The 17,552-nt window shown below is 37.8% G+C and overlaps 1 protein-coding gene across 1 annotated transcript in view; it reads left to right on the top strand.

Moving 5' to 3' along the window:
• Positions 1 to 213: 213 nt before the first annotated feature.
• zgc:77151 (uncharacterized protein LOC337153 homolog) overlaps positions 214 to 17,552 on the top strand; it is a 53,810-nt gene continuing 36,471 nt past the window's right edge. The window contains exon 1 of the mRNA XM_039776487.1: positions 214 to 840. Coding sequence (XP_039632421.1) covers positions 820 to 840 — 21 coding nt within the window. The 5' untranslated portion in view covers positions 214 to 819. The remainder of the gene's footprint in view (positions 841 to 17,552) is intronic.

Below are 17,552 nucleotides of genomic sequence, written 5' to 3'. Positions count from 1 at the left end.
GTCATACAGTTTATATGATATATATATATGTATATAGAGAGAGACAAATTGTACATGCGAGCTACTTTTTGTGGTATGAAGTTGACCAAATCCATTTGCGCGTCTTGAAGTCCATGCGCGTCTATGTGCGTTACTGCTCACATCTGCATATATGAAACAGAAAAGTTGCATTTACAAGTTGTTTCGCAAGACTTCCGCCTTCGTGTAACAAAACGCCTCTCGCTGATAATCACATAGGATTCTGATTTTGTAATGAATACAGGTTTCCTTTATTTCACTTGTGCTAATATCCTGACCGTGCTGCCGCTCCGATGTTGCACCCCTGAGCCCGTAGGATGTTTTTGGCCGCTTCGTGATTCCCGTCCTTTGAGAAGAAGTGAACGCCACTGCGAAAGGTTTGACAAGCTACCCGCAAACAGAGAAAAACGCGGAGAGGAAAGTCCATTTTTTCCACGCATGCTCGGTATCCCGAGCATGGCTAAGCTTTTCTGTTACAATTTAATATTTCATGAAAATTAAGTTCACGTTTACCGTTTTGGGGGAAAAAGGTCCCTGTATTCTCTCAGTACAATGACCGAGCAAAGAATTTATTCAGGGCATAGGATTGCAGTTCGTTTCTTGGCAGTAAAACCATTACAGTACGGGTATATATATTTTTTATTTTTTTCCAGACACTGCTTGGCCACACCTAGATCCTGTCCTATTTTAACAAAAAAAGTTTTTTTTTTCGTGCGGTATTTGTTTGTGTCTCCCAGCGAGGACCCGGCTGTGTAATTCGATAGGAGCCACTGGAGGGGGATAAGGGAATGTGAGGCTGCAATGGAAAAGAGTGCAATCCAGGTAAAACCGAATTACCAATTTATATTATTTTAAAAATAAAATCATTGCATCCCGGCCGATTTCATGAAGTTTTAGGTGGATGTGTGTGCGCTGTGATCGGGCGGGCGACCGGTTGCTGTTGGCTGACAATTTCTTACGAACTTGTAATTTCTTTTTCCTAATTTAAAGCGAAGCCTTGTAAGTTGTATTGCTCTTATTTCAGGATTGATTGTTTGAAATTTACACTTCGCCCTTTTGAAAACTCCGTAGTTTTGCTGGGGCAGCGAAATCGAACGCCAAGCGAGCTAAAAAAACGGCGATATTGCGAAGTTTTAATTTTTATATAAAAATCGGCGGTGTGTTTATTTATTTATTTTTATTTTCGCATTTCCAATTCGATATTTGGCCGTTAATGATTAATAATCTCTTTTGTGCCGTGTCGGCTGTTCCCTCCCCACCCCCATCGCATACACTTTTTCTGTGATATTGTTCTTTCTGTATATTTTCGTCAACGTTTTGTTTATCATATTTTTATATTAAAACTACTGATTTGGCATATTTTTGGTTGTAATTTAAAAATGACTGCGTCGAGTATTAAAAGATCTTCAATATTCTAAAATGCGACGGTGGAGTATTTTTTTAGCATAAATAACTATAAATTACTGTGAAGTTTACAAGATTTCTGACACATCTAGGTGGAGCATATGATTTATAACATAATGGCCGGCATATATTTTTTTTTCCTGAGTTATTTTAATTGGAGGAAATAAACGGCATATGGAAACTTTTATTTACTTTATGATCTGACGTGATAAATAATTCCCAACTTAGCAGGATTTTTAAAATAAAAGCACTTAGTTACGTGGTGTACATATTAATGTATGTACACAGAGTACGCTGACATAACTGATATTACCGTATCGATCCCATCGCAACATTATACATTTGCGTCTTGAAATGAATTGTTGATAGTTTACTTATTTTGTTCAGCCTGTTTTAATATGCAAATTGCGGGGGTGACACACATTTCATAATAAGAGTTCAGTTGGGAGGCGAGCTTCGTCTCGCGCCAAGGTCACGTTTAGTGTTTCCTCCAGTCGAGTACACCACTGCCGCCTCGGGGCCGCAAAACCAGTTAGTGCCAGAGGGCATTTCCACGCTGGGATTTTTTTCCGGGTTTATGCCAACTAAATGATTTCACCATCTTCGAGCACTAGCGGCGAAGTCTGCAGCCGAGTTAAGCGTTACAGTAGGGCGGGGGGCACACAATAGTATTTGCATACAAATTAGCTCTGAGAATAGCGAGGCGTGCTGAAACTTAAGGGGGAAGGTTTTCTTTCTTTATCGTTTTTTTGTTATTCGTAAATGTCTAACCTTCTCGCCTATCATAACTTTGAAGTGCTGATATGCAGCCCTCAACTGAAACGCGCCCCCTCTTGCATTTTCGGGAATTTCTTTTAATGCACGTTAATGAGTAAAAAAAAAAGGGTGCGACGCGACGATCGCAGTTGTGGAAAGAAGAACCTTGCGCCGCCTGACCGAAACGACTGTCCCCGAGAACCGGGAGGTTTGATGGAAATTTTCCTATCGTGATCATTCCAGGGGTTGCTTGCATTTATTGGCGAGTAAAGTTGCACGTTTGAAGCCCTCCAGCTTGTAAGAAGTACAGCAGCGGAGCAGCCCAGGTACTTGAAGTGAAACTGCCGTGCTGACTGTCGTCGGAAGCGTTACTTCGGGCAATTACAATTTGTAACGATCACCTTTGTGATTTATATTTAAGAGTACATGAAAGGTGCGAGTCGAACACATGTAGTGCTACGTTGACTTTTCGTTATGTTGTGCGAGGATAACGTTTGACTTCTGACACTGAACAGCGTATCCATTTACTTAGCACCTTGCGAAAAAGTTAAGAGTCAATTTTGGGAGCGCACTTTCGTTATGAAAGATGAAGGCGTTCAGGCCACGGTAATAAGAATTGCGTTAACCCCGTAGTCCCAAGACAGGAGAGACCTTTGAGAAACTATCTCCAGTGCCAGTTCTGGAAACGGGCCTGGGCTGGGCGCTGGTCCATCGCTCGGTGATCTCGCTCACACAGGGCCAATTTACAGCCCCCAGGGTTATGGATTATGTAGAGGAATCTGGGCTCAAGATCATTATGAGCTTGTGTCAAGAGGGAAAAAAAGTTTGGAAAACAAATACATTTGTGTGATTTGAGTTGATGGCCGTTTTAAGGAATCCTTACTTTGGGCAACATGGAACAAAGGATTGGTGTAGTTGGCATCGCTGTCAGGGCACAGACGGGACGCTTTGCGGTTGATTGTTCAATCAAAAACGATAGCTCTTTTTAAGTATGAATTAGTGTAATTCATAATTCAGGGTCTTTATAAAAAAGCAATGATTTATTTAATTAGGTAGAACTAATTATAAACAAGAATCGTGGAGTCAAATATTTGTAATATGTGTGCTTCAATTTAAATGTTTGAAGTCTGAGTATTTTCGATTTTAATAGAAATGTGTCAATTTTCACCCTATGATGGGAATCCATAGAGGGCTAGAAACCTAGTAAAGAATCAAAAAATATATATTTGTGATCAGTACAATTTTATGTTTTGTATAGCATTCATAAAGTGCAGGCACAGAGCGCTGTGAACAATTCTCAGTTAAAACACAAGTATAGATTGTATTAATTATTAAATATAGAAATGGTACATATAAATGCAGATTTGTAAAAACACAAAAAAAAGGTAGAAACTGATTAAACATAAATGGAAGCCAACAATATCTGTCCATTCATTTACTGATGAACAGTGAATTATTCATTGACCGTAAAATTGTCTAAAGAATACTACAAATGCTTATGTTTCACATTTAAAATTTGTAACTTTCTGGGAGTGGCATTTTGAGGGCTAAGACAACAATTGCAGGATTAGATGTCAAAAATATCATATTTGTGAGCATGCTTATTACCATTCACCAATTTTTTCAATATTTTGTAAAAAGGAGCAACTTTGATACCTTGTTCCCCAATAAGGGTGAACCCCTGATGTGAACAAAAGTCCTTCTGCTGATTTTTGCAGATAACACTTATTGGTTTACTCTTATCGTGAACTTCAAATGTGGCCCAAAAATGAAGATTCTGGTCTAGAGGGCCTAAAATGTGGGGAACCGCAAAAAACTTGACGTTCTGCATAACTAGACATCAAGACAAATTGAACAGTACATCATATCTGAGGGATTTCTGTAGTGGTGACCACCGGACCAAAAAAAAAATCTAAGGTTTCAGACAGTTCATAAATAATTCTTATTAACATAAAGAAGTTGGGAAAATCAATAGACATGTAGTTTGAGTTGGTGGCTATTTTAAAGAGATCATTAGGTTCGGCAAATGTGGGGAAAAAGGATTGGTGTAGTAGGCATCATTGTGACAGTACAGACAGGTGTTTTATTTCAGGGTGGGGTATTTTGAGGTTGATTGTTGACTCAAGAATGATAGTCCTTTTTAAATACAAATATTCTGTGTACAGAAAAATCTTATGTTTCTTTCAATCCTTTAAAGATTTTGTTGGGGTAATGTACACCACCAGCTTTTTTTATCTCATCTCCCACTCTCTCAACAATAATTAAAGGGGAGACGGCAGCCATGGCGGAGCACTCCAAACACATGGGGACAATCATCAGTTAAGTTTTGATCTAGTGATGTGCATCACTGTACTGATTTGATTCTTTTAAACTACCGGTTTACATTCCTGCTGCCAACAAATGACCCTCTAGGAAAATAGTTTATATCATCTTACCTAATTTTATATCCAGTAATTAAGGAAACTGTTTTTAAACGGAACACAATGAAAACATATTTTATGGCTAATTTGACAGCCCTAATACACAATACATAAGGATCCAAAATATTCAAATTAAAAATAAGTAAATTTGAACATATTTGAATTTAGGTTAACAATTCTGGATTTTGCATGTACATTTGTACATGCTTTTTTTATAATTTATTATCATAGTAACAGCCACACTGGCGGCTACAGCAAGAACAACCATAAACATCAAAAAGAATCCTGGCAGTACTTGGGCAACTGTTATTTAAATGTAAAAGTCATCAAAATCCAAAGTGTTCCCACCATCAATCGCATCCTTTTTTTAGTCGAGTGCAGATGGTTTGGTGTGAAAGTCCTGCTCTGGACAGCAAGCCATAAAAGCAACCATGAAAAGGAGCTGAAATCCATAAGAGCTGCACATGCTGGCACCTCGCTTTGCTGCATTATATTTACATTACATTGCAATTTTTTTACTTTTTCATTTGTGCATCTCCAAATCATGCAGCACTTATGCCACTGTTGCGTGGGTCCTGCTTGCAACACTCAGCTAGAGTCCTGCGTTACAAACATATTGTGACGTGTCTTGGTGCCAAGCGGGCACAGGCAGAGTGATTTAAGAGCAGGAGGAATACCAGTTGGTTAGTTAGTAAGACAGCGACAGGGTGAGAACAGCGAGCAAAGTGAAAAAGCAGATAAGAGGTAGGAAGGACAAAGGTGGACTTGTTTTACTATTTTGGAAGTGTTCAGCGGGCAGTGGCAGGGTCCCATTTATGTCATGGCATTGAGAATAAAAAGCCATTTGGCACCTGTGAACTCAAAAATGACAGGATTGTCTCAGTATCAATTCAGGTTCCGCACAAGCTGTCTACTTTTTTCTCCATTACAGCAGCAATTTCAGCATTGCAGCAATACTTTAAAGAAGGTGGCCTGAATATTTTCAATTACACCTCATTGTTTTAGGTGGTATGTGTCAGATGGAGTCTTATTGTGGGTCAAGGCATGTTGGGTGAAGAGGCACTTTAAAGGTGTGATTTTAAATTGTTGCAATAAAAGAAAAAAACAGAATTATGACTGTTATTTTCCATTTGCTTTAATGAGATGGTCTTAGCCTTCAACAGCACCCTGGGATCTCGGGTGTAAGAGTGAATGGGACAGAATCTGATACAAAATGATAATTTTAGGGTACATCAGAAGTGTTTAGAAAAACTGCTGATTGTACATTTGTAGATCAAATTAGAGAGTAATGGCATAGAAAAAAAAACCACAATGTTGTTAAGGGGCTCAGCTGTAAGTTTGACTAATGAAGATACCAACTTACTAAATTGATTATGGAAGTGAAGCACAGAAACAGATCAGTAAAATACTGCAGCCTCAGCATAGCACGTCTAGAGTAACTCGATGCCAAAATTAGTGTGGGTAAAACGAACAACCATACCTTGTCAACTGATTGTCAGCGTTTGCCTTCAGTAAGACCCTTTTTTAAATAAATTCAAATTATATTCGAATAACGACATTCGTTTGGACAGCCCTAATGCATATTTAAGATTGTATTTTTTAGCGTTTTCTCTTGGGAATGTGTTTTTCTTGATTTAAAGCAAACAGTAAAACTGTGCACCAACCTCAGAATCAGATTGGTGACCATGTAAATGTGATTCCAAGGTTGTCCCTGACCCCTTTGGTTTTGTGAGATGCATAAGTTCTCAAACCTGTGTTATCCAATTCAGGATAAAAATAAAGAAATGAAAAAATACCTGGCCGGTGGATCGAAAGTGTGGAGGAGTCTTGCGGTGAGCTGCCATCCCATCCACCTTGTTCCTTCTTGTGTCTTTTGCCTCTGTGTGGCCTTATACTAGGACAAAATACATACTAAAAAATGGTAGTGTGGACTTTTTGTAACTTTTTTTTTAAATGTTGGGCAGTTTGGACTCATTCCTGCATTGAACATGCACAGCAGATGGAGGCAAGCACAAATGGGAGTGTTGACAAAGTGAAGTGTGATTTCAGGCAGAGGTGCCTTTCTTTGGATCAGACCATCAGTTGTGTATTCGTGTGGTATAAGGCCATGGATGTGTATGTGAATGAGCAGTTGTGATAGCCTGGATAAGATGGGTCAGAGAGTAATGGCAAGGGGTGTTTTTAGAGCACAGAGACGCATGTTGAGCGCATATCACCTACTTTTTTTCTCATGTGTTTCAGAAAGAGGTTTGACGTATATGGGGAAAAAATGACCTGACTATAGGGTACATGGCATAGAGAAGGACTTTTTAGGGTTACACTATGGGTACTTTTAAATTCTAAAAAATATCAAGTGCTGCACTCGCAGTTGTTGTCCCACATCCTTAAGGTAGAAGATCAAATGAGCACCATAAAATTGCGTAGTGTGCATGAGTGTGACCTGTTGATGTACTAAAGCCTTGTCCAGGATTGTTTCCGATCTTTCACCTGATGGTGATTCTGCGACTCTTACTTTAATTAAGTGGGTTCAGCAATGGATGGACACACAGTTTGCAGAATTGTCTATTTTAAAGCAAACATTAAATTAAACGGGACATTATTGTGAAATGGCAATTGGTGAGGGGAGTAAGCTGTAAAAGAAGGTACACCTATATATTTATAATGCTGTATCTATTGTCAAGATTAAGACATAGTTGGGGACATTTCCTTTGCCCCAAGGTGTGTACCTTCTTAGTCTATGCAAATAGGCCTGGCACTTATTGGTATGGTTTTCTTAAAGAAACAACATTATCTATCCTTTAAACAACATTATCTATCCTTTTTTAAAAACTTAATTTAGTCAGCTGCTGGAAACTGCAATGCATATTTAACCTATCAAAGATCAGTTCCTAACTGACGCCCCTGTTTACTAGAAGTAGAACAATCTTTATTTAGAAAGTGGACAAGTAAAAGAAAAACAAAAGATTGATTCAGTGCTGAACCTGTTTATGTAAAAGGAAAGCAAATGAGAATGGCTGCTTAAAACACAATAGAATACCATATTTAGAGCATTAGAAGCAAACCTTATCTACCCCTTCCGCCATCCCAACCCAAAATATGTAGCAAGACTAGAGTTTTAATGCGATTTGTTGTCTGTAGGCATGCTTTATATATTGCGTTCCTCAGATTACATTATCAGCCAAATTAGACAAGCAATCACTGTGAGAATGCAGTGCTTTGTTGAAATAAGATCCCAGCATTATTTTACTGAGCAGATATGCAGGGTATCAAATATGGAGCACAGCACTAATACTGGCAAAATGATAAAGGCTTTGTTGGTATACTTCAGTTTCTTTCAGGTTAATATAGTTTGGTCGTTTTGACCAAATCACTGTAACGTAACAGCAAGCCTTAGAATGAATTTTTCTGCTTGATGTTTTTTTCACATGATGGTACTTGTGGCAGATAACCTTTGATTTTCTTTTTTTAAACATCAAAGAAGTGAAATCAGATACTATACTGTGTTCCTTTATTTAATAACCATTTATTTTTTATATTAGCTGTTAAACTACTGTAAAGAAAGACTGTAACAAAGACATGCTTTTTAATGCTCACTCTCTTAATTAGCAGTCATTTTATTTTTACTATGGATCTGCAACTTTTTTTTTTTTTTGCAGTCATTTAGCCTTCAGCTTGGACATGGGACTCCTTTTTACTTTTAGTAACCAGTTAGGAGTTGTTCATTCAGATGGAAGGGGAATAGAAGCAGAGAAGGTATTTTAATGTAGGATTCCCCTGAGGCAGAATTCAGTGCAAGAATTTAGTTGTTTTTTCATAGCACATTTCAATATTTTGGTTCAAGGAATTGTGCAAATTTCCAGATCCAAACAAGTGCAGAAATGATCAGTACTAAGAATAAATTACACAACCAATGTATACACATCCCTCTGAACCCACCTTTTCAAGGATCATTTGATGGAGACCAAAAGCTTGTAATTGGTGCTTGAACATAAGCCACATTCTAAAAATAATGATGAACTACAACATATTTTCACACTCTTCAATTATAATCTGTAATACTTGCATAGTTTTAATGGCTAATAATTTCTATGGTGTTGTGAAACCAACATGAAGTTTAGAAATGCCACCCTAGTGCAATAGTAAGATGTAGAAGATATTGCCGTGTGGTGTTTATGTAGGTGGCTATTGTCAGACATGCAAAATCCAGTGGTTAATTTAGGAGGATTCACACAGAGCATTATCTACAAAAATTTTCTTTCTTTCTTTCTTTCTTTCTTTCTTTCTTTCTTTCTTTCTTTCTTTCTTTCTTTCTTTCTTTCTTTCTTTCTTTCTTTCTTTCTTTCTTTCTTTCTTTCTTTCTTTCTTTCTTTCTTTCTTTCTTTCTTTCTTTCTTTCTTTCTTTCTGTGGGGTTGCAATATTAGTCCACCCTCCTACACTATCATCTCTTATATACTTTCTTGCCTCATACCTGTTTCTAACCTTCGGCCCCCTTCACAGAGTCCATCTGCTTTCTCTTTGGTTTTCCACTTCTTTTCTGTCCTGACACTTCCATATCTGCAATTCTTCTCCGCACATTGTGTACCTCTCTTCTCATGACATGCTTGTACCACTTTAACCTTTTTTTGCTATATTTCTTTGAGAGTTCCCCATCTTTAACTGTATCTCTGATTCTCTCATTCCTGATCTTATCAAGCTTTGTTCACACCTCCCATCTCAATGTCCTCTTTACGCATATATAGCATCCAGTTTCCTGTTACACACCTTTTTAAATGTACAGTTTTCTGATTCATAGTACAATGCTGGTTGACCATGATGCATGCAAGTTCTAAAAAAAAAACAATTTGAGTGTCAGTATTAGCAATGCACTTCTGTATGATGAACAAAAAAGTCACACATGAAATTTATTGTATTGCATATTTAATGCAAAGTATCACAAAATTTACTGAACTGAAAGCTTTTTGTTTTTTTTTTTTATAAAAACTTTATTGCCACTCACAATTTCACTGAATATAACTGTCTTGCACTAGTTATAAACTTTATCAACACAAACTATTTAACTCATCAAATTTTTCAAATGCTTAACGTCTAAGCGATTTCTGGATTTTGTTTCTATATTGTTCATTAGACTAAATCCTCTTTCACAGTTGGCACTTGAGGCCTGGCATGTGACACAGATGTCCAAAAATGAAAATGTCTTTACAGTTACAGTTTCTAATTTTTCCTTAATCAGTAGCTTGAACTCCGGATAGCAAAGTGGTGTTCTGCATTTTGTAATTAATCCAAGCAGTATTTGTGAATAGGATCATTGTCGTCGTCAACTGTATTTCAGCTGTATTCCACTAATATATCATTCATTCCTAGTCACAGCAGTGGCTGTGAAATATCTGAATAGCCACCTGACCTTGTTTAGTGGTAAAGATACAATCACACCTGCTTCTACAGCTTTGAAAAGTTCCTTCAATTTTTGTCCTTCTTAATAGATGACCTGCAGAAAACTGTGTAAATAGGCCTTCACAAAGTCTCCGTGCCAGGGCACTGTCTTTCCCCCAAACATCATCTCTACCCGGGTCCTCACTGTGCACCTCACGATGTTGCTCTGATATGTGTGGAATGGACTGCCTCAAAAGAGCAGCTAAAAGTTTTTGTTTGTCCTGCATGACTGGTGTGCCGTTTAAATGTAATTTGTTTTCCATATAAAACTCTTGAATAGTCCTAAGAATAGATAAACTATCGCATGCTTTTAATTTATTTTTGCCAGTAAACACAGTTTTATGAATGGAGTTGTTTTTATTCTTAAATTTGACGTGTAAAATCGTTATTTCAGTTGATGTATCGACTGTCAAAGTGTGGTAGGCTGATTTTCTAATTTTATTTAATACCTCAGTTTTGACTGTTGAATTAATGTAGTCAATGAACTCAGAAGGCGTAATTGTTACTTTGCCAGCTATCCGCTGTTTTTATGTATTTGCCAACATGATCATGAGTATCCCGCCTAAACCACCAACATAGAGAAAATGTATTTTCTTAGCTATCAAAATGTTATCTATTAAAACCTTTACCTCATCAGGTGTCCCCGTGCTTTTGCTGTGTATCTTCTTTTCTATCTTCACATTTTTGTTTAGATTTTTTTTTTTTTTTTCAACAAATCTTTGATTGATTTTTAAGCTTTGTGACTGAATGGATCTGAGATTTCCGGTTCAAACGAAGGTGGTCCACTTTCTAATCATTCTGTGCTTTCCCAGAAGTCTGTTTGTTAAAAGTTTCTTCTTTTAAGGATGTTTTTGCAAATGGCACTGTCCGTCACCGAGTAGTTCAGAATTTCTCCCAAAAGCATGTGCTGCCCGGTGGTATGCGGCAAGTCCATTTTTAACAAAACCTTTCTGTCATAAACCCCAAACACTACTTCTTGAATGTACTGCTTGAACTCCTTTTAGCTATGTGCTTAGACATGGCTAAAGTGACAAAGAGACAACCGCATAGAATGTTTCACATAGCGTAATTTATGTGTGAAACTCGTTTAAATCGTATTGTTAACCGATTTAGCTTAATTTTTATTTAAGTTTTATAGTTTATAGTTGGGTCACCGTAAGTGACCATACAAAATCTCCTCCTAAAACGTACAAGCAATTGCTCACATGCTCAACTTTGAGGAAACACTGGTCGATACCCAGTAGGGCTCCACAACATCTTAAGAGGGACCACACTGAACAATGTCATCTGCAAATAGCATGCACCATGGCGTGTCTGGTCTACTATTCCCCTATCAGTAACATCTATAACTGGAGTAAAAATCTTTGTAAGTTTCTTTTCTACTGTAAGTTTTAGTTAGTTTTTTTTTTTTTATTATTAAATTTATAACGCTAGTGTCACTACTTTGCTCCTCCTCAGTATTAGTAGTTGCTGTAACTTAGAGTGCCTGATTATTTCAGTGATCATTACACTGTGTGGCTTTAGGGACCTGTTTATGGTGCACTCGGGGGGTTTTTAGTCCTGGGAACTCCTATGGCTGCAGGTTTTGTTCCAGCCAGTCAGTAATTCATCTGAGCACCCATTGGTATCATTGTTAAATTAGGTGGTCTTTTTTTCCCCTACTTATTCTGCATTTAGAAAAGACTAGTAATAGGAGCTTTACAAGAAATGTAGAAAGATTTTAGCTTTTTCCATGGTTTTACCTTCTTTAACTCTCCTTTTTTATTTTACTGCTAATTTACCTTTTTCTATGAAGTGTGTACCTCTAATGGTGCACTAGTAGAAGTTCTGGCTGCCATTATCCTGAATTGGAATGAGTGGCTTTGAGAATAAGATGGGATGGGAAGTTATAATTTTTTTGGCAGGGGCGTACAGTGTTATATGAAACATTTTTGCATTTTAACAATTTTATGTTTCAGATTGTGCTTATGGCAAACATTTTTAAACTTCATTTTGTGTAGTTCTTGTATAAAATGTCTTGTGATGATGCATGTAGATTTCTGCCATTTTGTATACAGCCGATTGTTTCATTGTGTAATCACGAAAAAAGCAATCCAGAAGAGATAACAGATCTGTCTTAAAAAGCCAGAACTTTGTTTAAATGGAGTCCATTTTATCATTTAGAAGTGTTTTGCAGCTTGTCACATTTTGGAGGCAGCGTGAAGTCAGAATGGTTAGCCCTGTTGCTTCACAGAATGAAGAATCCCACACCAGTTTTTTTTCTGTTGTCAACCTTCCATGTCTGCCCATCTTTTCCTCCCACATCTCCAATAAATATACCGTACATGTTAAGTTAATAGGAAACTCTGCAATATGAGTGTTTGCGTGAGTGGACCGTGCAGTGGACTGATATGTTGTTCAGGACTGGGTCCTGCCATGTGCCCTATGCTGTTGTGACAGGCTCGGGTCCCTGTGACCCCAAAGTGGATTAAGTCAGTTGGACACTTAAGATGAGAACTGTGATTTGTTTTGTTTTTTTTAAACATGGCAAATGTTTTGTATTTCTAATTGCTCTTCTAATAATAGTTTGATTTATGCTGTGCAGTGGCTTTTGGACAATACCTAGCTAGGTAGTGATTAGGTGTTGGCTCAAATGGCCTATTGCCTTCCAGTTAAACCAGTCCACTTACAAACAACTTAGCCTGTTGCCTACAGCTGAATCTTTTGCCAGATTAGATGGTGGCCAAGAATGTGGACTTAGCACATCTTTTAATACTTGTCCACTGGTCAGTTTTGCTTCCATTCACAGTATAGTTATAGCAGTCATTTTAATAATTATTACAAATGTTTTGTATATACTGTATAGCAATTGTATTTGAGGGAAATGTGATAAAACAGTGTGGTAGGCTGACGCCCTGCCCAGGGTTTGTTTCCTGCCTTGCATCCTGTGTTGGCTGGGATTGGCTCCAGCAGACCCCCGTGACCCTGTGTTAGGATATAGCGAGTTGGATAATGGATGGATGGATGGATGTGATAAAACAGTTTAGGGTTGCTAATGTATTTTCAAGAAATTCATATTAGACCAGAATGTTTTCCACCTTTATAAATGACTTGTTTCATCCTTATGAAAATGTATTAAGAGCAAGGCAATAATAATCTCATTTTTCGTAATGGCTAAATGCCTTTAATCATCTTGTTACACATTTGTGTGCACTGCCATAGTTACTGTATATTAAAACACTACAAAATAAACATTCTGTTAGAAACGATGTTTTGTCATTTTTGTTCAAAGTCTCTTTTGTGGCTTAAAGTTATTTAGCCCTTTTTTGTGGTTAAAACCACAACAGTATCTAAAGATACTATGCAGTTATTTCCATGTCTTATTTCTATAACAAGGGAGTGGCAAGTTAGGTTTGATCCAGTTCACTTTTTCTTGTCTAATGTGCTTCCATATAAAACTTAAATTGCTACGTACATTTAAAGATACTGTTAAAACACAACATTGCCTCCAACAAAATCCAGAAATACCCTGCAATAAAAACAATGTCCATAGAAGTAATGGTTACATATCTATTCACCTTTTCTGGGTTGTTGCTAATGGTAAGCATGCAGCCAGTACTGCAGCAAAGCTCCACAAATTTATGGAGACCTGATCAACAGTGCTCCCAAATTCACACTAGCTAACAAACTGGTGGTTTCCTGTGATGGCTATTTTTAAATACTTTGTAGTATATTCCATCTAAGTCAACAGTAAGATAAGAAATTACAAGAACGGCAAAGTATACCTGTACCTCCATTTTGGTAATATGGGCTGCACCATCTTAAACCCAGTTAACATTTTCGACTTTACGTTAATTGGAGGAGAAAGCTGTGCTGCAATGGCACAGCATTTTGTGAAGGATAGAGCTATTTTCTTCATAAAATCATTTTACTTCACATCTCAACAACCATGAGAATTTATTAGTATGACGAGTTCAGCCGACACCAGGCATTGTTCTTCTAAATTGATCTATCAAGATGTATGTCTGTGCCTCTATACTGAGCTGCTTTATGACTGGTGGGTCTGCAGTGGCAAGGGTGTACTCGGGACAAAATAACAATTCACGGGTAGTGCGTTTACATGCACTTCAATAACCTTATTATCCAATGAAACCTGATTTCTACATTGCCATGTAAACCCTTATTCTGATTGGAGAAATCCGCTTATTGTCCTCTGAAGAACTTGATTAACAAAGGTAGATTTCTCTGCCAATAACCCGATCATGTGGCCATGTAAACCCTTAACCAGGTTAACCGTTTAGGATTCTGAAGTCTGCACATGTCCATTACCACTCCGTCAGCTTTCTTTATTTATTCGGCATGTGCTTTCAGTAGCCACTGGCAGAAGCGTCCACAACATACATTTCCAGAAGCAAATGTTTGGATGAATGCATTACTCCTTCTCCTGGTTAATTGTTTTTGTTCTGTCTCCTTGTTAATTTATGATGATGTGCTAGTTCCAGCCTCACTAGGTCACATGGTCTGGGCCTGCACCAAATTAGCATTATTCTGGACAAAAATTTTTAATTACCTCTCAGACAGCCTTGGACTCACAATCCCTCCTAACCCATTAACAGCTGTGTTTGGTGTTCTTCCAGAGGGGCTTAAAGTGGAGAAAGACAAACAAATCGTGATTGCATTCACTACACTGTTGGCACGCAGACTTATTCTGATAAACTGGAAGAACCCAAACTCTCCTCTTTTAAGTCAGTGGGAAACCGATGTGTTATATTATTTGAAATTGGAAAAAATCAAATACTCAGTTAGAGGATCCGTACAGACTTTTTTCAAAACATGGCAGGATCTAATCAGTAATATTTTAAAATAAGTTCATGAAGGATAGAGAATTTATTAATTTAGGTATGTTTAAAAGCTGTAAAATTTTTATGCCGTTTGGCTTGCTCTCTCTCTCAAGGGTGGGGATCGATCTGTTCTTAACTCTATTTTTCTTTTTGTAAAAACTTAATTGCTTTGTATGGAGTGCAATAAAATTAATAAAAATAAAAAAAAAAAATTATGATGATGTGCTGATGTACAGTGCTAAACTCATCAACACAATCTCAAGAGCAGTAGGGTAACTCGTTAAAAGTAACGTGCATTATGTAGCCTGATTACTTTGTAAAGTAACGAGTAACCTAATGCACTACTCATCTTATTGAAGTGAAAATACATGTGGTGTTATTATTCCAGCACCACTTGCTGTAAGGCAAGAACCATTACTGTATGTATCCGTATACTGGTGCTTTGCAGGGCTCAATTGCACAACCAAGCAGAAAAAGTCTTCCTACATGCAATCCGCTAACAGAAACCTATAAATAAAGCATCAGTGTGACAAAAGATTTTTTTAAGCACAAACAAAATGGTCACAGGTATCGTGCTTATTTTCAAATTGACGGTGGTTGATGATAACATTTTAACTTTTAATGACGTTTGATGAGCGTTTAGCCAAAGGAAAACTCGAGGAACTTACAGGCGCTTGTAAATGTGGATATTAAGAAACAAGGTTCTGCCTTAACTGGGTTATTTATCTTAACTTGATTAAATGTGTGCATGAAAACGTACTAAATTTCTCCCTACATCAGCACTTTGTTGGTGCCTAATCAGTCTAATTTCACATTTGATTGCATTATTTTTAATTAATTAATTAATTTCAATTTAAGAAAACCATGAGGACTGATTAGACCATTTATGTTAGGAAGAATACCCGGTGAGGGCTGGGTGGTCTTATGGCCTTGGAGTCCCTGCAGATTTTTTTTTTTTCCCTCTAGCCTTTTGGAGGTGTTTTTTTTTTTTTGTTTTTTTTTTTTCTGACCTGTTAGCCATTAGACCTTATTTTATTCTTTGTTACTTGGTATTGCCTAATCTTATTTTTATGTCTTTCTTTTTTCTTTCTTCATCTTGTAAAGCACTTTGAGCTACATAATTTGTATGAAAATGTGCTCTGTAAATCTGCCGGCTTAGAGAATACATTGTCAATGAATGGCATAAAGTGTTGCAACAATGTATTTGATTTCATTGGTGAAAGGACAAGCAGAACAAGAGGGTTTATACTCGTACAAAATCAACCGGACATACATTCAACTGGGACAATACTAAAAGTGCCAGAGAGCTGACTGAATCTTGGCTATCAAACGAAAACACCATTAACAGACAATTGGACATAAATCCAGCATATGCAAACTTAAGAAGTACATGTTCATAATAAATAAAACATTCCGACCCATACTCATCCCAACACCTCCACCTAATTTTGCTATATATTGCCTTTGATTCTTATATGTCTAAGCCTTATCCTCTGATGATGGCTCCTGGCAGGGGCTGAAAGCTCAGGAATAAAAACCACTTTATGATACGTGATTCATCTTCTCCCTTTGTGGATCTCCAGCTGCAAATATGCAAACTGTATCACAGACCTTCTCTTCCATATATATCCGGGGTACTCAATAGGCGGACTCCGGTCCGCATCCGGACCCAAATACGGGTAAATCTGGACCGACGCCAAAACAAACATGCAAATTTAATCATAATCCAAATGAGTTCTCAATGAAGTGCGCAATTGTGATTCCGCACGATATATCTTTGAGGTTTCTGCTCGGTTTGGCTGCATCATCTATGTCCAATCACAGCAGCTGTAACAGTATCGTCATAGCAACGTTCCCACTACTCCCCGCCTTCCCCAATACTCGCTCGCTCGCTTGCTCATTCATGGCAGCCAGATTTATGTACCGGTCACGTGCTCTGGGTCAGGCTGGTGAACAGGCAGTCTTCTCATCACTCGCGGACAGTGCAAATTTCGATAACTGAATTTTTTATTTGCTGACTGAAAGTGAAGATGGCTGGCTCAAGACAGTACATTGATAAGAAAAGAAAAGTTGATTTTGAAAACCGCGAATTTAAGAGTGAGTGGACAGAAAAATATGCGTTTGTGCTCCCCGTGGGAAGCAGAAAACCAATGTGTTTAATCTGCAATGAGACGGTAGCAATAATCCAAAGTGGTAATGTGAAACGCCATTATGAAACCAAGCATGCACATTTCGAACAAAATTACCCTCAGAACTCAGAGGTAAGGACCATAAAAATAAACCAGCTGAAATCATCATATGAAGCTACAAGCAGTGTAATAGTTAGATCAGCCACACAACAGGAGCGGGCAACAGAAGCCTCACTAAGAGTAGCATGGGTCCTGGGAAAAAACAAGAAACCCTTCTCTGATGCTGAAGTAGTCAAAGAGTGTATGAGTGAAGTGGTGACTGCTCTGTTTGAAGGGACTCAAAAGGATGAAATAATCCAGAAAATAAATAAGTGACACAGATGCTTAGAGACAGAGCGATGGACCTGAAGCATGTTGTTTCCATTGCTACTGATGGTGCACTGATGTATGATTGGGAAAGAGAGGGGATTAGTGTCACGCTTGAGAACTCCCCACCTTGACCTCATGGCATACCACTGCATAATTCACCAGATGGTTTTGTGTGCTAGCCTTGGAGAAAGGTACTCAGAAGTCA

Source organism: Polypterus senegalus, chromosome 13, assembly GCF_016835505.1.
Source record: "Polypterus senegalus isolate Bchr_013 chromosome 13, ASM1683550v1, whole genome shotgun sequence".
NCBI lineage: Eukaryota > Metazoa > Chordata > Cladistia > Polypteriformes > Polypteridae > Polypterus > Polypterus senegalus.
Note: the sequence above shows the minus strand (reverse complement) of the source record. Positions and strands in the feature narration are given on the sequence as shown.